The sequence below is a fragment of the Rattus norvegicus genome, chromosome 8, assembly GCF_021556685.1.
Source record: "Rattus norvegicus strain SHRSP/BbbUtx chromosome 8, alternate assembly SHRSP_T2T, whole genome shotgun sequence".
Classification (NCBI taxonomy): domain Eukaryota; kingdom Metazoa; phylum Chordata; class Mammalia; order Rodentia; family Muridae; genus Rattus; species Rattus norvegicus.
The window spans coordinates 79,530,240-79,554,506 of NC_141541.1; the positions used below are offsets into that span (position 1 = coordinate 79,530,240).

General features: G+C 46.0%; 1 protein-coding gene across 11 annotated transcripts in view; it reads right to left on the minus strand.

The window, feature by feature from the left end:
* Window positions 1–1,248: 1,248 nt before the first annotated feature.
* Window positions 1,249–24,267, minus strand: part of Aqp9 (aquaporin 9) — a 46,080-nt gene continuing 23,061 nt past the window's right edge. For all 11 annotated transcript variants that reach the window (XM_087563589.1, XM_087563594.1, XM_087563590.1 and 8 more), the window contains 5 exon segments: window positions 14,876–15,002; window positions 10,406–10,543; window positions 8,241–8,359; window positions 4,626–4,843; window positions 1,249–1,790 (listed from right to left, as the gene is read on the minus strand). In XM_087563589.1, coding sequence (XP_087419715.1) covers window positions 1,616–1,790; window positions 4,626–4,843; window positions 8,241–8,359; window positions 10,406–10,543; window positions 14,876–15,002 — 777 coding nt within the window. In that variant the 3' untranslated portion in view covers window positions 1,249–1,615.

Here is a 24,267-nt window from a genome sequence, read left to right on the forward strand (position 1 = left end):
GTGAGAACCATGATGCTGTCATCCAGTAGGAACCTATGGCACAGAGAACACCAACAAGCCCGTTGTGACAATTACACATGGCTTTCAAGGAAGACTTAGGTTCATTAGGTTCCACCCAGTCTATGTTTCCAGTCCTTAATGCATGCTGGAGTCACCTGAGCTAACTGGGAATAAATATTTTCTAAACTTCCCATGGGATATTCAATTCCTAGACAGTAACCAACAAACGCTGAGCTAAGTATGTTTGGTAGCCATCAAATGGGGGGGAAAAATGACCTTAAACACAATAATATCCCGCCCCAAATTTTTTTAAACTAGAAAATATCTAGGTAATTTCAGACTCAGAAAATGAATCTATATGCCCACAGGTTGTACAGCACAGGGTATCAGAGAGGCTTCTCATTCATTTCTTGTTGGTCTTTGCAAAGCACCTGGGAAAACTTGCTGTGTTTAGGAACACCGGGCCTTAAATGGTTTCAGTGAAAGCACACGCGTGCTGGAAGCTGCCGTGCCCCTTTCACAGAAGCCTGAGCGGGCTGTCAAACACCCTCAGTCAACCAGCAGGCTTCAGGAGGGCATGCGGCACCGTTCAAAGTACCCTGCGAGGAAGGGGCAGCTTGCTCAACTCAATTTACGTGAGATTCTCATTTGAAAAGAATGCTGTGGTCATTTACCTCAGACCATTGCTGTTGGGGTCAAATTGGATAACATGTGTGAAAGTGTCTGGGAGTCTGAAAGCCTGAGCTCATCCTTTTGTCCTAGGGACTTTGTCTACCTCCAACTTTAGTCCACCAGGCTGGCTTCCACTGGCTTTTATCTTGGGCTTCTGAGGACAGGGGCAAGTGTAGCCACAGACTATTAAAAAGGTCTCTCCTCGAGTGAGCCATTAGGGAAACACATTTGTGCTAAAAGACAGAGCGATGTATTTTTCCCGACCAAGGTTACAATCATATTTTAGGTTATTATAGACTTAAAGACCTGGAAATTAATTGATACCATCTAAAATGCAGAGGAGCAAGAGATTAATCTGACAAATGGTTTCCATTAAAAAGAAAGCCATTTAGCTCCCCAAATTTATCTTGTGTCCTGAGGTTTCTAAATGCCACCGTGTTCTTCCCAGCTGCCTTCTGCTGCTTTCTATAGCCCTAGGTTGGGAGAATATCAGTATTTATGTAGTGATGGTGCCCAGCTCGGTAGAGTGTTAACCCTTTGCTCCCGTTTCATAGGTGTTAAGCACAACCACGGGCCTTTCAGTTTTAGAATGTTGTATTTATAGATTGTGAAGACAGAGCCTTTGATGACACAATTTCATACAGGGTAAAAAAAGGTCTCTGAGGCTATCCAGCCAAGCACATGGTCAAGTTTCAAAATTCTTAGCAATCACCTAGGAGTAAGGACTTCCATCAAATACCCATCATAAACAGTCAGTGCTATTCTGGGGAGGGGTGACTGGTGGAGTTTTCCACGGATGCCTTTGTAATTTTTTTGTCCCAGTTGGCTAGAGAAAACTAGCAGACAGGTAGATTCCCCCGCCCCAAGTCTGCATAGGCACACAGGTGACATCTTCTCTGAAGAAAGAACTGGATGAACGGTAACTGCAGATCTGGCCATCCCACTACATGATGACACTGAGCTCGTGTTTCTCTAGGTTGTTCTCAGATGGCTCTGCCTTCATGTCTGGGTCGAGCTTCGAGTGATGCATTTGGATAAAAAGAATGTAGATAAGACCTCCCAGGAAAGCACCAATCATAGGACCCACGACAGGTATCCACCAGAAGTTATTTCCAACTCTGAAAGCAAACAAGAAACCAGTGAGACATGTCTTAGTCACCTTTGTATCTCCATCCTGTTTTTCACTCTTGTGTCCATACCTCTCCTGACTTGATAATTGACTATAAGCCCATCCACTGCAGCATGGCCAATACCATCCTGGACTACACAGTATACCTGATAACAGGGACCATTCCTGTGTCCTAATGACACCAGGGAATGATTGTACCCTATTTATTTTCCTTTTAGAAAACATGGTACTTGGGCAAATGAGATAGTTCAGTGGGTAAAGTGCTTCCTGCCAAGCCTGATGACCTGCCTTCTATCCCCAGAACTCATATGTTGTTGGAAGGAGAGGACCAACTCTTGCAAGCTGTCTTTGGACTGCCACATACATGCATAGTGGTATGTGGACCCACATAGGTGCATAGTGGTGTGTGGACCCACATAGGTACATAGTGGTGTGTGTACACCCGCCACCCATCCTATACACTCCCTCCAGTAAAATGTAATGCATTAAAAATATATATGATTTCATGAATCCGTGGCCAAAATTTGAGGGCCTCTAGAGAGGCTATTCTGTAACTGTCTTTCCTATATTGTGAGATATGAAGCTTGGGGGTTATGAATGAAACAAAAGGGAGGAACTCAGAATGTGAGAAAATTCCCAGAACTCTTGAGTTAATGCTGACCAAATAGTGAGTTCAACCAAATAGTGAATGAAGGAAGTCTAAAGCAGTATGTGAATTATCTCCTAAATTACCTATGAACTATGGCTAAAACCATGCATATCTTTCATGGCATAGCCCACAGGTGCACTCTGTAAGGTTTCACTCTGTAAAATAGTGTGTTGTGTTCACCCTTTTCCTGCAGAACCCCACTACCACCACCACCACCTCCACCACCTCCACCACCACCATCACCACCACCTCCTCCACCTCCACCACCACCTCCACCTCCACCACCACCACCATGAGGGTGTGCACATGCTAGCAAAGATGTGGCTCCAGGAGATAGTGGTGGCCTTGTAAGATTTGTTTCAAAAAAGAAGGAAAATCTATTTAAGCAATTCCACAGGAGCGGCTTCTACGATCACTCGGGAAAAACAAAGCATACAAAGTATATTATTTAAAGACGTATATGTCAGGGAAAACTATTTCTAAAAATCAGGAGAGTGACAAACATTTGTAATAGTCCAGGGAAAGCAGGAGGGCAGGAGGTGCAGACGGGTGCCGTTGAGGATTTCACAGCATTCTCACTAGATTCTGGAGTCCTAGTGAGGCCATGATTGAGCTTGATAACCAGACTGTCCCTTGTGGCTGTTTTGTTTAGAGCAGATTTTGTCTGTTTCACATAGGGTCAAACTCTGCAGTCCAGGGTGTCCTGGAACTTATGTAGCTCAAGCTTCCCTCAAACTTGGATGGATTACAGCCTTCATACCTGGTTTGTTTACAGCAGCAGACTTTGACCAGAGGGGACAATAGAGGATATAAACAGAAAGCAAGAGCTCGGTCCTGGTCTCCAGAAGAGCTGGTCTCAATCCCGGGCAGTCTAGAAGGTGTCTGAGCTCCAGTGCCTTTCATCACTAGGAGCCTGTCACTAGGGGGGGACACTGTCCTGTCTTTGGTTACCAATGTAGATTGGATGGGAGAGCACAGCAGCCACCAGATGCCACTCTTTATTTTGTGCAAGATGTAGCTGGACCCACCACTGTCTCAGGGTCCACCCCACCCCCACTCCATCCCCAAATCACAAATTCAGATGTGTCCTGCTGTGAGAAGTAGGTAAAAGGTGGCTGCTTTCTCCTCAGGGTTTAAGAGACCTTTCCAGAAGGTCTGGAGGTAAGAATGCTATCCCTGTAGCAGCCTTTTTTAGTAAGGCTCAGTAAGTCTAAGATATTTGCAAAGATACAACCCTTCCTGTCATCGGTGGGATCCTGTCTGCTTTATCTCGAGCTGGACACATCATGTCAGAAGCACAAGTCCTAAGTGGAGGTGCTCAGATGTTGGTCCTGTCTCTGCACACACACACACACACACACACACACACAGACACAGACACAGACACACACACACACACACACACACACACACACACACACACACGGTACCCATTATTTACACTATGTTCCTAGACTGCCAGGAATGTACACATGTACACAAGTGTGTGTGTGTGTGTGTGTGTGTGTGTGTGTCTTTGTGTCTTTGTGTCTTTGTGTCTGTGGGTGTGTATACTCAAGTGTGAGGGTATGTCTGGAGCCCATATTAGGTACCCATGTATAGATTCTCTCCCTATATTCTCTGCTTTATTTTTCTTAAGAAGGGACTCTCACTGAAGTAGAAGCTTCCCTTTCAGCTAGGCTGGCTGTCCAGAGGCCAGCAAGCTCTCTGGATATCCCACTGCTGGAATTACAGGCACACGCAGCCATGCCTTGGGGCATGGATTTTATCCTTCTAATCTCTGTCTTCAACTCATCTTATATGGTATGCCCAGTTAATTTTGACCAGTTGCCCTTGTAAACACACCAAACATGTTTCCCAAATCCTAGTGTGCCTGCTGATTTGGAAATGTCCTTCTCTATCACAGTGACTTCTGCATAGTTAGTGCCCAATAAAACTCTGCTGAGAGAACTCTCAGGAGTCCCTGGGCAACATCAGATATTGATTCTAGACTTGACTCGGTCACAAAGTCAATCTGTAGCCAAGTTGTATAATAAAAATGGTTCACGTTTAACCAGAGTGTCCATAGCCTCTGCTCTCTGGTCCACATGCTCCTACGTCTCCAAGTCATAGCTCAGTCCTCTTTCCTGAAACACTCGTCCATCCTTTTCTCTCTGCTCTGCCATTGGTACTTACGTGAAGACCTCAAACCCCCATCCTGCCAGTGCAGTGAAGAGCCTGGGACTGAGGTCTCGAGCTGGGTTCATGGCACAGCCAGAGTTGAGTCCGAGAGAACAGGAAAGGACAATGATCAGGAGGCCAATGACAACAGGCTCCAGGCCTCTGGGGACACCCAGGTTTCTGGAGTCAAACATGGCAAAGACGATCAGAAGGAGGAACATGGTAGACACCACCTGGAGTGGGGGGAAAATGTTCCATGGTTCAGTCTGTCTTCTGCTCACTCAAAGTCACCTGTTCTATTATGAGATGAAAATGACAGGGGTCTGAAACCCAGAGCCAGCACCACAGTTAAGAGCAGTGGCTGCTCCTGCAGAGGGCATGGGCTCAGTTCTCAGCACCTATACGGCAGCCCACAGCCATCTGTAACTTCAGTTTCCAGGGACCTGACGCCCTCTTCTGACCTCCACAAGCATTGTAAGCATGTAGTGCACAGATTCATCCACCTAAAATAAATAAACCTTAAAAAAAAAATAAAAAGTGAAACTAGAGACAACCAACAGAGTGGACAGCCGTGTGGCTCTTCCTTCCACAGACAGCTAGAAGCAGACACTGACAGAGTCGTCCACTGCAGATTTGGTACCTGCCAAAGGTCGTGCGGTTGTCTCAGCTGCAGAGGAGACTGGTCCTCAGCTACCACACTGTCTGTCAAGCTGCTAGTCAGCAACACTGAGAGACAAGGGGCTGGTTTAGACTGGCTGTAAAGACAGCAAGTGGGAAAGCGACGGACGAACAAGCAAAGCGGATGGACAGAAGTTTCTTAATGGGAAAATCACAGTGATGAAAGGAGAAGGGAAATCTGCTTTGTAACAAAGAAACACACACAAACAGTAGCAGAGTTAGAGGACACACATTCTTCCGGGTTTTTCTAGTGAAGCTTAACACATGCCATGCCCCTGAAAGGTAAGCCTGTGGTAACGTATCCAAGTTCACGCATACAATTCAATAGGTCCGACTCATTCCACAGAAATAATCCAAACTATGGAAAATTATTTTTAAAATGTATCTATGGTTTCTCATGATGGAAACTGGAAGCCATTTAAGCAAACATTGGTAATGGAAAAGGCGGCTACATTACAGGGTGTCTATCACTAAACTTACTACAGAGACACAGAAATCTCTAAACAGCACCAGTAGGATGGCCCAGGATGTGTGCTCTGAATCAGTGGTAGGAATAATAAGCTTTTCCCATGAGGCAAGGTGGTTTGACCTGCAGCAAAGTATGCCTGCTATTGTGTAAGGGGCATTCTTGTTATAGACCAAGGAAAACTGGAGAGACAAAACAAGTCTGTTCAGGGTGCATCGTAGGTGCTGGAGGGAGTGTTTGTCAGTTGGTTATTGTGAAAAAGGAGATAAGAATGTTTCTGGGCTGACAGATACTACTGTGCCTTGACTGTTAGATCCCAAAAGAAGAGCTAGCAGAACCTGAAAGCTTTTCAATTTTTCTAAAGAAGGCAGTGTCCACCAATATGTCATCAGAAAGCCCTTAAAGAAGGGAAGAAGTCCGGGATCAAAGCGCCTAAGATTCAGCATCCTGTTGCTAGCAGTGTACGCCCTGCAACACAAATGCAAACACACTGCTCTGAGGAAACAACCCATCAAGAAAGCTCAGGAGGAGGCTACAGAATGTGCCAACGCTATGACTGAGAGAGTGGGGACAGAGTTCCAGGAACAGATGGCCGAGAGAGTGGAGCTGGCCTCACTCGGTGCTTCTGCTTCTAGGTCAGAGCCCAGTCAAACGTACGTCTTCAAGAGTAACAGGCGCCTACACTTCCGTCAAGTTTCTCTGTAGGGAAAATGGCTGTGCTCATCGCACTGGTTCTGTTTTTCCACTTGATTGGTTCGTGAGCTCCTTGAAGGATTCTCTCATGTCTTTCTCCCACTACCGTATCCCCAAACCTTATCTCGGCCCAGGGTCTCTGACTTCCCTTACTGCATGTGTAATAGAGATGGCTTTGGCTTCCCTTCACAGAAGCATGTGTGACACCCGGAAAGGACTGGAGGAATCTCAAACTCAATTACTTCCTTGCCTACCATGCCTACACCATTGCACATGGCGGCAACATTCCTTCTTTAAGCAGCTTTATCTCTCGCTGTCTTTCCCACTACAGCTCTTTCTCCAGTCCTAGGACACACAGGGTCCCTGGGATGCCATAGCCTTGTGTTAATATTAATTATTTACATTGCTCTTTAAAAAAAACTCCTCAGGAGGGGGCTGGGATTACAGGCGTGCTCCACCACATCTGGCTGTCTCTTTGTTCTGTGGACACTGTTCAACTACATTCTACATTTCTTCACAGACACTGCTAACAACATATATTTCTCATGTTATTATTTTAACTCTTACAATGAGCCTGACAAAAGCCGATGTTCATCCATATGATATTTATCCAAATGGAATGGAATGGATATATATATATATATATATATATATATATATATATATATATATATATATATATATATATATAATACAAGTGCCTACATGCATGTAGTACCTGTGGAGTCCAGAAGAGGGCATCAGATCACCTGGAACTGGAATTATACAGATGGTCAGGAGCCCTCATGCAGATGCTCTGTGAGCGGCCAGCACTCTTATCCATTAAGCCATGTCTCCAGCCCCAGAATCAGAAACTTAAAAAAAAAAAAAATTCGGTAACTTGCTGAAACCACTCAGGGAGTCTGCGACAGGAATGTCGTTTCAGTTTAAGGACTCGGACTCTGGATCTTGGAACTTTGCCGTTTTCATTCAGTATCAAATTCTTCAGGCTCCGGACATGGGGCTGATTACCCAGGGAAAGATCAGTAAATGTTTGTGTCCTGATTTACTTTGTGATCAGAGTGGAAAAGAAAATGATGAGGATATGTGGTTCTTCTCACAAACCAACCAATACAGCTGTAGCTCTTCGTGCAGCCCTGGTTGACCTGGAACTTTCCATATTAACCAGGCTGGCTTGAAAACTGTGGTGATGTTGCTGCCTCTGCTTCCCAGAGGCTGGGATTACAAGTGTGTGGCCACCAAACCCAGCAGGCGCTACTTCAGATACTGATCTAGTCAAGACACTTAGCCCCCTTGAGAGTCAGGTGAAACTAGGGCTTACAGAGAGACAGGGCAGATTCCTGACTCCACCCTGGCTCCCCGCCATATTTCACAGTCCTCCAGTGTAGATACAGATGCCATCTCTGGTAGTCAACACCCTTAGACCATGAGCACTAAAGAGACACTAGAAGTGAAGTGAACCTCATTCGCCCCTGGACCCGCATTGACCGTCCTGCAGGATGGGACACAGGCAGACACTCTTTTTCTGGACCTCAACTAATATGAAGCAACTATGTGTGTTAAAAAGGAAACTGAGAACCCTTCTGGTGGCATCAGCATCTTCAAGGGCAAATCACCGCCCAGAAAGTTCAGGTCATAGAAACACCTCTAACTGGAAAATGCAACCTTTCCCTTTTGACAGGCACACAACGCTCCAGCAGTACACACCCTATTCCTGTTCATGCCCAACCCCCCATCCCCACTTCTATCACGTGCTTCCACCAAAATCAGATCCTCATTGGCTCTTCACTTACTTGGTCTACAAAGGCACCTGGCGTGGATATGAATGGAGCTGGATATGTTGCAAAAATGAATGCCGTTGCATTTTCTCCTACGACGAGCAGTTTTCCGCCAGCAAAGGCCATGAGTCCATCTGTAGAAGACAGAGCTCAGGGACATTAGTGTTTTCTGGAAAGGACTAGAGGAAGGTGTCCTAGTCAGCTTTAACTGCCAACATGGCGTCGCCTAGGGTGACCTGAGAGGGGACTCTCACCTGGGAGACGACCAGGTCAGGCTGGCCTGTGGACATGTCTATGAGGGAGTATCCTGCTCGTTAATTGACAAAGGAGGGTCCGTCCCACTGGGGTGGGGGCACCGTGTTCTTCAAGGAGTTCATTCTAGGCTGTATAAGAAAGCTTTCTCTAAATGAGCCTGTGAGAAAGCCAGCACGCACCATCCCTCCATATTTCCTGTTTCAAGTTCTTGCTTTGAGTTCCTGCCTTGACTTCCCTCGGCGAGGCAGCGTGGTCTGCGAGTTGAAAGGAATACTCTCCTCTATCACAGTAACAGAAATCAAGGGAGAAGAGAGACCCATGCTTGGGCTTGAGCAAATCCGTAGAAGCCAAGCAGTCTTTAGATAGTCTTAGAGACCCCGCCCCCAGGAGAACCCCGGGATGATGAATCAGAAGCAGAAAGCCCATGGGTGGCCTGGTGCTTCATCCTAACTTGGGCAGAATCCTTAGAGTGTTCTGGAAACCAATCTTCTTTGGGCGAGTGGCTGTGGGGGATTCTTGGAATTTTCAGACTAAAGATTTTGATCTAAAACCAAAGTGTGACTTTAACTTGTGCTAAGAGGAGGTCATAGCTCCTCGGATACTCTTTATTGCTCCTTATAGACAGTGTGCCCGGATAGTGAAGATGCTATGGACGGGCCGTAGAGCCCTCAGAGCCAGGGAACCAGCATACACTGATACAGGCGGCACCCACACAGGCTTCTCTGTTGGCTGCTGGTTCCCTGGGTTTCTGGTCTGACATCGAATCTCCCTTAGACATTTAATTCTCTGACAGACACGGGAGAGAAGCCCCTATGTAGAACCTGTTTCCCTAGGGTTTGGATTATCAGTGTCTTCAGTTTGCCACTCAGAATTCTCTGAGGCTCCTCTCGGGTTGAATAGTTGGTGCTGCAGAACACTGAGATTTCTTAGCCCTGAGGACTTTGGGAGTCCCTCGTTTTCCAGAGGAGGAAACTGAGACCTACCTGGTCTGATGCCTTATTTACTTACTCATTATTTATTCTGAGACAAGGTTTCATGCTGGCCTGGAATTTGTTTTATAGCTGAGAATGACCTTGAACTCCTGACCATCCATCCTTCCTCAACCACTAGGGCGATGGGACTACAAGCATGTGCCACCTTGCTTCATTCCAAAATGATTTAAGTCACTGAGCTAGTAACTGTCATGGCCATAGCTCAGTCCTGGGCCTGTGATTGCGGGGGGGACATTTTCCTGAGGGATCCTGGGCAGACACCCTGGCTGTTTGCTCCCATTCAGCCTGTCTCTGGCTGTTCTTCTCCAAAAGCATCTTCCCTAATGCCTACTCTAGATATTTACAGGGCCACAGCTTTCACAACTGCCTATGTTCATATTGCAGTACAGGGTGGACCTGAAATTAGTCTCTATAAGAGGTGCCACCCCTCCTTAAGATTTATAGTTTGGCATCTAGAGAGGTGGCTCAGCAGTTAAGAACTGAGGCTGCTCTTCCAGAGAGGATCTGAGTTCCCACACCCTCATGGTATCTGTCTCACAATGGTCTATAACTCCAGTCTGATTCCTTTCTCCTGGCCTCTGTGAGCAGCAGACTCTCGAGTGGTGCGCAGACATATGCACAAGTTAAAAAAAACAAACCCAACATACACGAACATCTTTAGATTAAAAAAAACAACAGTTTCACAGATTTTATTAAAGGGCTTTATAGGGGTTGGGGATTTAACTCAGTGGTAGAGCACTTGCCTAGCAAGCGAAAGGCCCTGGGTTCGGTCCTCAGCTCTGGACAGAAAAAGAAAAAGGGCTTCATAAAGTGGCCCCATTGTCACGATGCTTCCTGTCCTTGCTCTGTCTCACAGCCGGCTGCCAAGAGTTCAGACTCTCACAGGATGCCCCACCAGCCCTCCAAATCTTTGGACTCAGGTTCAGGACTCACCATAATAAATGCCAAAGACCGTTGCAGCCCCAACAAAGGCTCCCAAAAACTGGGCTCCCACATAAAATGGGAACTTGAACCACTCCATCCTTCCAAAGACGCACATTGCAAAAGACACAGCTGGGTTGATGTGGCCCCCTGCAAGGAAGAGGAGACAGTCAGGCCAGAGAGTGGGCGTGGGGAGAGGGAAACAGAGACACGGGTGAGTGTTGGGCGAGGGAGAACTAATAATCTGCGGCATCATTAAACACAGTTTCAGCTAGTTATCTGTATGAGAAGGAACTCGGACATTTAAACACTTGGTGTAAGTAGATCATTTTCCTAGAAGTGGAGTTTTAGCTGTCAGTTAAAGAACACAAGTAACTTGTCATAAACTATGACTGTGAATATACAGTAAGATGGATGAGGTTTAAATACACATCTAACAAATTCTCTAGCACATGCCTAGAGGCTGTAAAGCCACTCTTAGCGCTGGGAAAAGCTGCTGTCCTGGTGGGTCCCCTTGTGCCTGTTCTAGAGGTGACTGCCATGTCACAATGCATCCTTCTAGGTCCCTCTGTGTGAACAGTGTGTTTCTTCTCACGCAGAAATGTGGCAACGGCTCCTTTAACACAACCCAAGCCATGGGTAACGAAATCAACTTCCTGATTCCCAGCTACTTATAAGATCAGAGAGAAGGTTTGCTCTGTGCAATGCCACAGATGTTCCCATGTGGCTTTGGACTCAGCTGCGATATTTACTGGGTGATTTGCCAGATCTTGTCGCTGTGGTATTATTTAGACGTAAGAACCTAATGGGGCAGACTCTGCTGTAGTTAACTGGTGAACAAACAGAGAAACGGGAGCTTTCTCCAGTCAGTGAGTAGTGGAGCCAAACTTCAAGTCCAACTTTACCTGAATTTAAAAGCCAAGTCCCATTAATTCACATGTAGACTTCCTTTAGCTCATTTATAAAGATTTCTCTGCCTTGGGGCTGGAGGGATAGCTCAGTGGTTGGGAACTCATATTGCAGAGGATTCGGGTTTGATCCCCAGTACCCACTCGGTGGATAGCTCAAAACATCTGTAACTCAGCTCCAATGTCTCCAGTGTCCTGTTCTGGACTCTGCATGTGTGTGCACTTACACACACATCCTCCTCCTCTCCCCACATACATAGTTAAAAATAAATCTAAAAGCAAAAGTATCTGCCTTGAAAATTAAGTGCATTCACATTTAAGCATGTCAGAGATGCATGTGGGGGTATACACACACACACACACAGACACACACAGACACACACAGACACACACACACACACACACACACACACACACACACACACACACACACACATTTAAAAAATAGTTACCACCAGGCAGCCTACATACTTTGAGTAGCATGCTACATAATTAGGTGTGGTAAGCTCTGATTGGTTGGTTGGCACATTCACAATGGAGCAGGATGCTAACACTCCCTTATAACAGACTGATAGGGAAGCATTAATTAGGTGAACCTGAAGAACATGGATGGCATTTCCTGTGGAAGAGGGACCGAATTCACTTTCAAAGTGAGCACATTGAAATGTGGATGCTCCGGTTGGATGTGAACAAGAAAGATGCCAGCTCCTGATGATGGCAATGGTGATGATGAGGAAGGTGATAATCCTGAACCCTGGCCCTCATCAGAACCATGGTCAAGCATAGCTCGAGAAGCCCAGCCCCAATAGAGTCTCTAGCCCAAGGGCGACAATGGATTTTGACGGCTAAGCCACAAAGGTAGCCACAAGTACTTTATCTATGGGGTCTGCTTTTATGGGCTCCAGAAGCCAGCTTAGTAGGAAGGTTGGAAAGAGGAATTTGGACAAACACAGAGGCTGATGGGAAATTCCTGGAACCAGGCTGTATCTGTTCCTTTTCTTCCCGTGGCTGCATGGAGAGTCATTTAGTTAACACAGGGCAGGCGAGGGAAGATGGGCAGAGGATCCAATAACAGCCTACAGACCAAATGAAACGCCTTCCATTTCTAGACTTCAGAGGAGAGGAAGTTCCGAGCCTGGAGGAGTCTCTGAGCTTAGAGGAGTTGAATCTCTGACCATAGCAGATGAGTGAAGGCACCAGACAGGACAAAGGACATGGCTGATCCTCACTGATGGGGTAGACCCTATGATCTAAGGCAGACAGCCTGGAGGCACTCACTGTAGAAGGACAAGGGATACTTAAAAAATCACCTCTGATGAAAACCATCCCTCAGGAGTGCCTTGCCAAATGAGGCTTCTAGAACAAGCTCTCTTCTAAGATAAAATTTCCTGCAGATAGGTTTACACTGTGAAATCTCTGGCAAGCACTCTGAAGACCTAATTAGCCTCCGGTCTCAAGTGATGTCAGCCACTTGGTAGGCATCTTATATAAGGAAAGCATCAAGGGGCTTTGTTAAGACAATGCAGATGGCAGATATCTAGGGTCGGCTGGTTGGATGTCAGAGAGGGTAGATCTAGGAGGAAGCTTTGAAAACTAGTGAGAAGAAGGGGATAAGGGGCAACCAGAGGTTCAGAAATGGAGGAGGAGCAATGGCTGGAGTCCAGATGGGCTATAGAACTTCCTCCCTCCAGACAAGAGAGGCCAAGGCCAGAGCAGTGTAGTGGAAAGAACATGAGGCACCAGGGTCAGAGAGTCCTGCCCTCAAATACTGGTTCTGGCAAGGCTGCTTTAATGATCATATTCTCTACGTCAAACCCCACTCCCAGGAGGACAGCTGGAGTCCAACAGTCCCACCATGTGGATCTTGAGTGAGCTAAGTGAACTCTTCTAAGATTCTGTTCAAGGCAAACTCCTTCTCACCATCCTTGCACAATTCCACGATAGATATCTTACCCTTATCCTGTCTTCTAGCAAGGCTATTCTGCTTTTCTAATTAATTTGTTTACAAAATGTGCATCAAAAGTAGTTACTGGGCTAGAGAAATGGCTCAGTGGTTAAGAGCACTGACTGCTCTTCCAGAGGTTCTGAATTCAATTCCCAGCAACCACATGGTGGCTCACAACCATCTGTAAGAGAATCTGATGTCCTCTTCTGCTGTGTCTGAAGACAGCTGCAGTGTACTCATATACATTAAGTAAATAAATAAATAAATATATATTTTTTAAAAGTAGTTACCAATGTGATCCACTGAGATGCCTAAGAGGATAAAGTAAAGGCACTTGCCACCAACCCAAGTTCAAGTCCCTGAAACCCATATGGTAAAAGGAGAGAACTTTTGGCCTCAATGACATGTGTGTGTGTGTGTGTGTGTGTGTGTGTGTGTGTGTGTAACCTACATACTTTGAGTAGCATGCTACATAATTAGGTATGGTTGGCATGTTCACAATGGAGCAAGATGCTAAAACTCCTTTATAGTAGAATTTTTATACTTAAGAGTGAGAGGCCACTGACTCTATCAGTCAATGACCCCAAGATGGGATCACATTTATATTCATGTCCAGCATGCACTGGTCGTTCTTGAGTCTTCAAAAGGGTCTGTAACGTGCGTGCTGTCATCCAGTAAAGGATCATTGGCAGTATCACACCCCACAAGGCTTCAGGGAGTCTGGGCGTCATTCTTCAGCATTCCAGTGGCATATTTACCACAAGACCAGCCAGCTCCCCTTAAGGATCCTTTTCTCAGAGTAATTTTGCCCCTAATAGACCACTGAGGGTCAATGTTGCTCTGTCCCTTTGCCAAACGCAGGACTTATAGCAATTTAAGGACACTGTCAGCCCCATCTCTCTCTGTGGGATATGAAGACAATAGCACATTCCAACAGACTGTCGTTATAAGGGAAAGAGAGATGACTAAGGATGTCCCAGGCCCAGCATAGTGCCTAACATGCATTGAGTACAGTGTCTCAATGCCCTCTTCTGACCAGTTTTGCTTTAGTGCTTGGTACCCACCTGGGAATCTCCATGACTCAAAACACTGGGTACTACCTCCAGTCTCTAAGTTTCCAGACTACATTCAATAGCCTCCCAGCATTTTGCCTTGCAAAACCCTGCAGGTGGCCATTATCAACCTGGCCATTAGGGAAGAACTAGGTTAACGTTTTCTAGCTCAGATACACACTGTCAGGAAGATCGAGCAAGCGGATCTTACACAAGACCTGGCCTCTCTGATTGTAGCTGATAAAAGGTTCAGGGACATGCCTCTGCTGGTGTGACCTTTGCTTAGCTATCCACAAGCGTATCTGGGAAATGGCTTCCAAGCATGAGATTCATAAAGTAAAAAATACTGATTTCTGGACAATATACTGCAGCTGCCAAGGATGGCTTAGGTGTGAGTGCTAACCCTGCCTTTGCGTAAGCCACTCACCATTTGTTGGTATTAAAGTTTATCTCTAAAAAAGAGACCAATACATATTCTTGCAGGATTGTTGATATGTAATAAATAAAGCATGCAAAGTGGCCAATCCTGCTAGCACATTGGTTGTTAATAGTTGTGATAAGAAGTTCTACTGCATACCAGAGATACCAAATGTCACATAGAGAGCCATCACGACTGCCGATGCAAATCCAATATTGATAGTGATGATCCCGCCAAAACGTTCTCGACTGAGGACCGCTTGGGCAATAGAGCTACATCCAAGGACCTAGAAGGAAAGGACAAAACAACTCATTAAGGAAGTGGGCATGAGCACTGCCTAATGCAATATGCATTCACGATAACAAGGAGTTGTGTATGCATGTACGATTTAAGTCAAGTCCTGAGTTAAACTTCCTTAGATACCAAACAGTTCCAAGTATAATGCTCTGGCTGCCCGCAAGGCTACATCCAGGTTACAGATGAACGAATCTTACTAGGTGTGTACAATGTAAACATTTTGCCTATAATTTATTTATTTATTTATTTTTGGTTCTTTTTTTCGGAGCTGGGGACCGAACCCAGGGCCTTGCACTTCCTAGGCAAGCGCTCTACCACTGAGCTAAATCCCCAACCCCGAAAATTTATATATCAGGTAAGCTCATACCATGGTCTAGACTCCTCAAAGGGATGAAAAAAAGAAGATTCCAAATTTAGGAGTGTAAAAATTATATACAAATAACTTCTTCATAGTGATGAACTGGTTCTATCAAACTTCTGTGAGGTTGTCTTAGGAGGCCCATTGGAGAAATAGAATTTATACATGAGACATTCAGCACACACAGGGTGATTTCAGCTTACCCCCCCTCAAAGGCAGAAGACAGAGTATAAACTGGTGGTCTTTGAGTACCACTGTCCACCCATCTTGTTTGCAAATTACTGGACTTAGGAGAAGCACAAGTGCTTGGCCTCTGGAGGGAAGCCCTTGACATGCACATCGAAAGTGAGACTTTGACTTGATCCACAGCCTTAGTGCCATAGTCTATATTAAATGGTAAATCAAGCCACAATAGCAGTGTATTAATTCCCTTTCTGAGCTCCATTCCACAGCCTAACTTTCCCCCCTAGGATCCACATCATTGCTACTGTCCAAACTAAACTCACATTTGTGCCTTTGTCTTTGTAATCTGAAGCCAATCGAATGCCGAGTATAACTTCTGAACTAAGTGAACAGCATCAGCGTCGTCCTCAGAAAGTAGGGTTGGATATTATTGTCATCTGAGATGAGCGACTCCAGACAACCAGGGCAGAAGCGGCTGCTACTCTCCAAACAAGAGTCCTTCCCTGCTACATATGCAGCTGGAGCCATGGGTCCCTCCATGTGCATTTGTACCAGAAGATGACCTTGTTGGGCATCAGTGGGAGGGGAGGCCCTTGGTCCTGTGAAGGCTTGATGCCCCAGTGTAGGGGAATGCTAGGACAATGATGCGGGAGTGGGTGGGTGGTGGATGGGTAGGTGAGTGGGTGGGTAGGGGAGAACCATTGTAGAAGTATGGGGGAGGGGGTGGGTTAGGGGGTTTTCTGAGAGGAAACCAGGAAGGGGGATAATATTTGAAATGTAAATAAACAAAATAACCAATAAAAAAAATAAATAAAATGAGTCTTTCCCTGGTTATGATTCTGCTGCACAACTCCTAGTGTAGGTCCAGCGGGAACAGAAAAAGTGTGGACTGGCTTGAATGTGTCCAGAGAGACCTCTGACCTGTCTGATTTCACTCTGGTAAGCATTCTGTCCTAGATGTTGAAATTGTCTTGGAGGAAGCAACAGGAAGGGACATTGTGAATCACACTACAGGCTGAGGGAGAGGGACAGAGGGAAAGGTGAGCTCTTAGTGGCTTCTGGGACCCTCACCCTGCTGTGCCCCCAAGCCCTCTTTCACCTTTTACTCATATTCAGAAGTGTCCTCGCCAGGCATCCTCTCATCATCCTAACCCACTCACTGCCTGCTGGACTCAGTCCATAATCGACTGGAAGGTCAGAAGACCATGCGGGCATTGAGTTTCACCTCTGCAGAGCTACCTAAGACGTAAGATCATATTTGTGTTGTGGATGAATCCTAGGTTCAGGCAGGTTTGGCAGGGCATTTCGTTTCTGCTCCACTGGAAGTAACTGGAGCATTCACATGTCTGCCTTGTGGGTGGTACTGGCTGCTCACTGAGGCTGTCACTGGAGTGCAGAGCAGAGTGCCTACGATTGTCTTCTGCACGGTGGCTTGGCTTGTTCATAGCATGCCGGTTGGGTTAAAAAGGTGAGCGTCGTGCAGCCCCAGAGTCTATGATCTTAATTTCTGTACCACGTGCCTGGCAGTCTGTCCCATTTTGATAATTCTGAAACTGGATAGCAGACAGAAGGAATCTATTGTAGGTATTTTTATTTTCTTCCTACACTACACATACATGGAGAAAGGAAACATACACACATTAAATACGTTGGCCTCTGTATCTATTAGTGTCTAATATGTTTGTGTCAAATCATCAGACTGTTGCTTTTTCTGTTGGGTGTGAAAGCTCTTTTCATGGTTGTGTAAGTGAACACATTGCTTCTCAAACTCAACTCCCCCCCTCCACTGAACAACAACAATCGTTCCTCAGGCTTGCTTCATGGGGCTTTTCAATAAAGGTTTAGACGCTAATGAAAAGCGCCATTCAAACAGCAAAGGGAGATCATAAATGCAAATGCAGGAACTGTTTTCAATGTAAACGCAAAAGGGAAGCTAAGAGCCAGTGATTTCGAATAATTGAGTCCACAAACTTAACCATGAACTCACTTCCTGGCAATAACAAGCAGGGGCTGGGGGAAATGCTTAGGTCAGGCCTTGGAAATAGTTTTTTGTGTTGTTGCTTCTACCATAGCAGCAAATGTGGGGGAGGGGCAGTTGCAAAGCTTCAAGTCGGTTTGGTTTGTTTTCCTTGTCTTTCCAAAGTTCATTTTTATGTGTGTGCTACTGCTCTGGGTAGGACTGTGACAATAACAGAGCGAGTCCTGGTTTCATTAGCAGATTTTTTTTTTTTTAATGCCTTTGAGGGCAAGAGAAAGTTTCAATAGAAAAGATAGAAACCATTCAAAAGGGCAGACTGGTGGTTATTTGGAGTGTGAGGTGGGTCCCTCTATTACTAAGCCACTAAGCCAAACATTCTGGAGTTAGCTTGCCCTCCTCGAGCATCCACAGCAATGTTCTTAGACTTTCCTGAACCTTCTGTCTATAGCCTCTGCCCAGAGTCCCCGTGATCCTCCAGCTATTTAATGGAGCTAGATGCCCGGCTATGGTTGTACTCCAAAGTCTCTCTACTGCCCAAGAAAATCACTGCATATCCGGGCTCTCCATTGCTTTGTCCCATGGAGTCCCCGCCCCCCACTTCTGCCCCAAACAGGTCTACAGTGTTGCATGCCAGCATCTTTGAGTTCTTGGAACTGGAACCTGCCACTCCAACCTCCACATACCTGCTCACAATGTGCCTTTCGCTTCATTTGCTTCTCCAAGCCCCATCTGTTCTTAATTCTGAACTAAAATTCTGCCTGCTTCGAGCACCCACCGCCCCTCACTGAGCCCCATTGCCCTTTCAAATACTTCCAAATGCTGCAGTCCTTACACATCACACTATGTTGAGACGCTCCATCAAGACCAGTGGTTTTCAACCTACGGGTTGCAACCCCTTTCACAGGGGTCGCCTAAGAACATCGGAAAACACAGATATTTACATTATGATTCATAACAGTAGCAAAATTAGTTATAAAGTGGCAATGAGATAATTTTATAGTTGAGGGGTGCACCACAAGGATCTGTATTCAAGAGTGTGGCATTAGGAAGGCTGAGAACCACTGCTCAAGATTATTGTCCCCTGGATATAGAGTTCAGTTGGTAGTAGAGTGATTACTTAATATACAGAAGTCCTGGGTCCAGCCTTCAGCACCTCACAAAGGCATGGTGGTGCCTACCTGTGATCCCAGGATCCCGTGAGAGTCACATGGAGGTAGAGACCATGAAGAGATTCTCATCTACCTGTCTGGTCCTGTGAGACAATGTCTCTACACTCTCCCCAAAAGGCCATAATGCTATTATGTCTGCCAACTCTGTTTATTCTTCTAATACTCATGCTAAAATAATTCTTGATGAAAGAATACGATAGCCAAGCACAAACAAAACTTTTTCTTGCAATCATGATTGCAAAAGTGGGGGAAAAGTAAGCTTAGGGTAGGATGATTAAAAAAAAAAAAAACAACAACAACAAAGAGGTGTGATTTCTAAGGAAGATTATTTGGAAGTTCCAAAAGTCACAGTTTGAGTCACAAGCTTGTGACAAACCATTTCCCGAACACAACATGATGAGATGAATTTTATGAATCGCTGAGGGCAGTAAGAAGGAAGAAGGAAGGCTGAGCCCTCATTGTCTTGTTGTTGTTGTCATTGCTGCTGCTGCTGCTGCTGCGACCCTTCTGGAGGGTCTCATCTATCTATCATTTCCTTTAAAGTATCAAACAAGATGTCCCAGGGCTGGCGAGATGGCTCAGTGTTTGAAGCACCCGCAGCTCAAGTGAGAGGACCTGATCCCTAGAACCCACAGAAAGCTGGGTTTGGTACCACATACCTGTACCCAGGCTCCTGTCTCCAGGTGGGAGGTAGAGACAGGAGAATCTCGAAACCTGAAGCTTGGTGACCAGCTAGCCTGGCATATACCAGGAAGAGTAACAGAGAGACCCTGCCTCAAACAAACGGGATGGTGAGGGCCTACATCTGAGACTGCCGTGTGCTCCCCACACCAACACACCACAGAACCAGCTGTGTCATAAGCTATGCCCAGTACTGGCCAGCATTTGGGGGAGCTATGCAGGATTAATATCTGTATTAATTCCTTTTTGTTGCTATAAGATAACATGACCAAAAGCAAGTTATGGAAGGCCACAAAGGGGGACTCCACAGCAACGAGACTTTTTTTGTGTGTGAGTTAAGTACTTTCCATACATTAGCTCCTTGGTCCTCCCTGGGGCTGCGTATTGGATCACTTGTCACCATTTACAGATGTGGAAGCCATAGGTGAGAGGGGATAGGAGAGCTCCTCGGGTTCACACAAACAGGGAGAGGCTGGACCAAGGTTTGACTTCTTACTGCTTTGACTGTGTGATGGGTATAAGAGGAACACTTTAGAACCCATGTAGTGTGGGCCACACAAGGCCAGGTACTTGGCTTCCTCCCTGTAATTAGTTCTGGTTTAAGAAAAAAGTCTGGGGGTTGGGGATTTAGCTCAGTGGTAGAGTGCTTGCCTAGCAAGCACAAGGCCCCGGGTTCAGTCCTCAGCTCAAAAAAAGAAAAAGAAAAGAAAAGAAAAGAAAAGAGAAGAAAAGAAAAGAGTCTGTGGCTGGAGAGAGAGCTGAGCAGAACACACGCTGTTCTTGCAGAAGACCAGGGTTCAATTCCCAGCAACGAGGCTGAAGAGCTCACAATCACCCGTGACTCCTTCTTCGGTAGATCTGAGGCCCTCTTCTGGCCTCCAAGGCAACGTACACTAATGTACACATTCACACACACACACACACACACACACACACACACACACACACACACACACACACACTTTAAAGAGCTAACTGTAGTCTGAGTGTCTGAGCCAGAGCCAGGTCCTCTGGTCCCCCAGGTGCTTTGTGGGACAGAACCGCTGTTTCTCTCGTTCTCTGGGTTCTCCTTAGGAGAACACGATGAGTATTTACACCCATCTTTCTAGACAGTAAGTTTTTCAACTGCAAAAATAAAGCTTTTACAGTTGCAGCAAAAAAAGAAAAAAAAGTCATAAAGAGCTAGAACTTTCATCTGGACATTCTGGTTAAAAGGGAAGCTTTCTGGAGGCTCATACCTGAGAGAACAGGCCTCATTGAGAAGACCCTATGTTAAGACAGACTTGTACAGAGAGTGAAATCTTCAACTTGGGAGTTGGTTAGAGAGCCAAATGGCCAACCCCAGTGACCTCAAAGTAGAAAAGATGTTTATCAACTAACTCGGGCCCCAGAAATCAGAGATGATTCAACTCCTTTATCATGGCAACTGGGCTGAGAAGCAAAACGTGCTCCCATTCTGATTCACAGAGGACACCTACATCCCTCTCCTCTGCCCAGAGGTTCAGCATGATGAGAATTTGATCCTGATTTCAGAGGCCAGAATAATGAGCTGATTAGGCACTGGTTTGTAAAGGCCGCGTCATTAGGATAAGCTTCGGCCCCTGTGCTATGTGAGATGCCATGTAAGATGCCCGCTGCTGAGAATGGTTCTCCCTATCCGCGCAGCCCCCTTGCATCCACCGCAACCTCTGTCGCTTTCAATCTGGAAGCTCCACCAAGCCAGAGGAGCCTGGGGACCGGTGTGTCTCCTAGGTTTATTCCAGGGTCCGTGATTCTCAGGGCACTACTCTCTACAAAGCACCTGACCACGAGGTGTTCCTCAAACATGCCCCAGCTCCCCTTAACATATTCTATTTCCCCCTTTACAGTCAGCCTGGAGGCTTCTGCCAATTCCTGCTTGAGCTGGTTTAACCCCCAATCTCACAAGTGCATCTAGAAAGGCCAGAATGCTCTCCTCCACCCGTGAACCACTGTTACTCACAGCACAGCACTTCACAATGTTCTTCAACATCCGGAAGAGACACATTTCACTGGGGCCAGTGCTTTCATGGGGGAGATTTGGTTAAGAGAGTGTACAGGGGCATACAAAGAGTTTCAAACATAAGAGATATGCCTCCTTCCTTGCCCACACTTCATATTTTATTCTCCAGAGTAACGATAATGTTATGTTTGGGGTCAGTGAAATAGCATAGCAGGTACAGGTGCAGGATGCCAAACCTGATGATGGACTGAGCTCAGTCCCAGGCACCCATGATAGAAGCTGACACAAGCTAGAATTATCACAGAGAAAGGAGGCTCTCCTGAGGAAATGCCTCTGTGTAATCCAGGGTGGTGCCATCCCTGGGCTGGCGTACTGGGCTCTATAAGAAAGCAGGCTGTGCAAGCCAGTAAACAGCACCTCGCTATGGCCTCTGCATCAGCTCCTGCCTCCAAGTTCCTACCCTGTATGAGTTTCTATCCTGACTTCCTTCGGTGAGGAATAGCAATGTAGAAGTGTAAGCTGAATAAACCCTTTTCTCCCAACTTGCTTCCTGGCTATGATGCTTTGTGCAGGAATAGAAACCCTGGTTAAGGGGCCTAGAGAGATGGCTCAGTGGTTAAGAGCACTGACTGCTCTTCCAGAGGTCCTGAGTCAAAATCCAAGCAAGCATATGGTGGCTTACATCATCTGTAATGGGATCTGATGCCCTCTTCTGGTGTGTCTGAAGACAGCTACAGTGTACTCATATAGATAAAATAAGTAAATTGAAAAGCAAAAGAAAAGAAAAGAAACCCTGGCTAGGACAGAAGGAAAGAATCAAGTTGTTCTCTCATCCCACACAAGCTCACTACGTGTAGCATGCTTCCACACTCACCTGAGCATGTGCACACGTATGCACTCATACCTTAAAACATATCTTTAAAAAATAAAAACTGCCCCAGCTCCAAAAAGAAAAAAAAGGGCTGGAGAGATGGCTCAGTGGTTAAGAGCACCGACTGCTCTTCCTGAGGTCCTGAGTTCAAATCCCAGCAACCACATGGTGGCTCACAACCATCTGTAATGAGATCTGATGCCCTCTTCTGGTGCATCTGAAGGCAGCTACAGTGTACTCATATACAATAAAATAAAATCTTAAAAAAATAAATTTATAAATTTAAAAAAAAAAAAAAACAAACTGTCTTTATACATGCTGCATCTTCCCCAAGTCTGAGGGTGTGGAGAAGCCAGCATCTCGGTAATCCCTGGCTTCTCCTTTCTTAGCAGGTAATGGGAACCCTGTCACCAAAGAAAAATCAGGTGAGCTCACTTCCGGAAACTAGAAAAAAAAAAAGAAGTAGCTCCCTTTCGAGAGTCAACAATAACAACAACAACAGGCTTTCTGAGTCCAAAAGAAAAGATGATATTCCCAAGCAGGGTCTTTTTGCTGGACTCCAGGTGGCTCCAGAGGCTGCAGCTTCTAGATCTGTGTCCCATGCACAGCCACCCTCCCACCCGCCTGCCTGCCTGCCCGCCTGGCAGATCTTCTTGGAAACTAAAACCTTCCAGGGAAGAAGCCTGTCCCTTCACGTTAGTGGCTGGCAGAAAAAAAACAAGAGCAGTTGCTGCCTGAGGGCCAAGGACCTGAACAGAACCAGTTTTGAGCAGAGGAAACATGAGGTGGCTTCCGATCCGTGGTCGCCCATCCCATCTTGAGAAGAAACAAACACAGAGCTGTTTCTTAGGGGTTCTTAGGGGATAGTGTTCTGCAGCAGGTTTCCTTCTGTTCATCTTCTGTTTTTTTCTACTTCACAAAAATATATAATGAATTAGCTTTCGAGAGGCTGAGGTAGCCTGGGCTGACCTTGAACACAATGCTAAACCAGGGTTGACCTTGAACTGCTGATCAGTCTGCCTCCACAAGGCTCAAATCACAGGTGTGGACCGCCGCGCCCAGTTTGCATGGTTAGGAGTGGAGTAGAATTGGGATTCACACCCAGTTTATGTGGTGCTAGGAATGCAATGCCGGATTCCTGTCTGCTAGGCACCCACTCCACTGACGGAGCCCTAGCTCCAGGCCATGATAATCTCTCAGTAGCAAAAGAAAATCAGAGGAAACACTCCACAAGGCCCAACGTAAGAAAACCTCAGGAAGCTCAGCATGAAGGGAGTGGCTATGAGAAATACAAAGCAATACCAGCACCAGCACGTGGGAGCAAAGGCAGGTCTCCATGAGTTCGAGGCCAGCCTGGTCTAGAGAAACGCCCCCTCAACAAAACAAATAAATGCAAAGATGGAGAAAGTCACGCAGTCCATTTCCAAAAACAGACCACAAGAAAGACAAGGTGACAAAGGTAATAACCTCTATGACTGGCAAAAATGGCAGGTCTTTATACTGAAGATGAAGAATGAATATATATTTAGTCATGTAATAGAAAAAAATCTTAGAATTAATTTTTTTGAATTCTAATATTATCTACCAAAGACATATAGTTTTTTAAGGACCTCAAGGCTGATAACAGACCTGAAACAGAAACAAGAGAAACCTGGAAGACGCCTGCCTATTATAAAGTCACTAGTTGGTCACTTAGCAAGGAGCACATCCACACAGAGGTGGAGGCACGTTTGTCCCATGTCTACTTTTCCAGCAGGAGCAAGGAGCAGACAAAGATTTCACTTGTGTGGCGGTTTCTCATACCAGGTGAAAATGTAGGGGGGAGTGGCTCTTTGACATGTGCACACAAGACAGTCCTGAGGCTTGGGACACTCTGGCCACCACGCGCTCAACACACCTGGTGTCAGCAAATCCCAAACAGGTACAATTGGTCACTCAAGTGAGAAATGGCATCCAATAACATAAACTGTATCCAGAAAGTGAGGGCAGAGCAGGAAGAGCTTAGCAAAAGCACTCGGTGGCCTAGGGCTTCA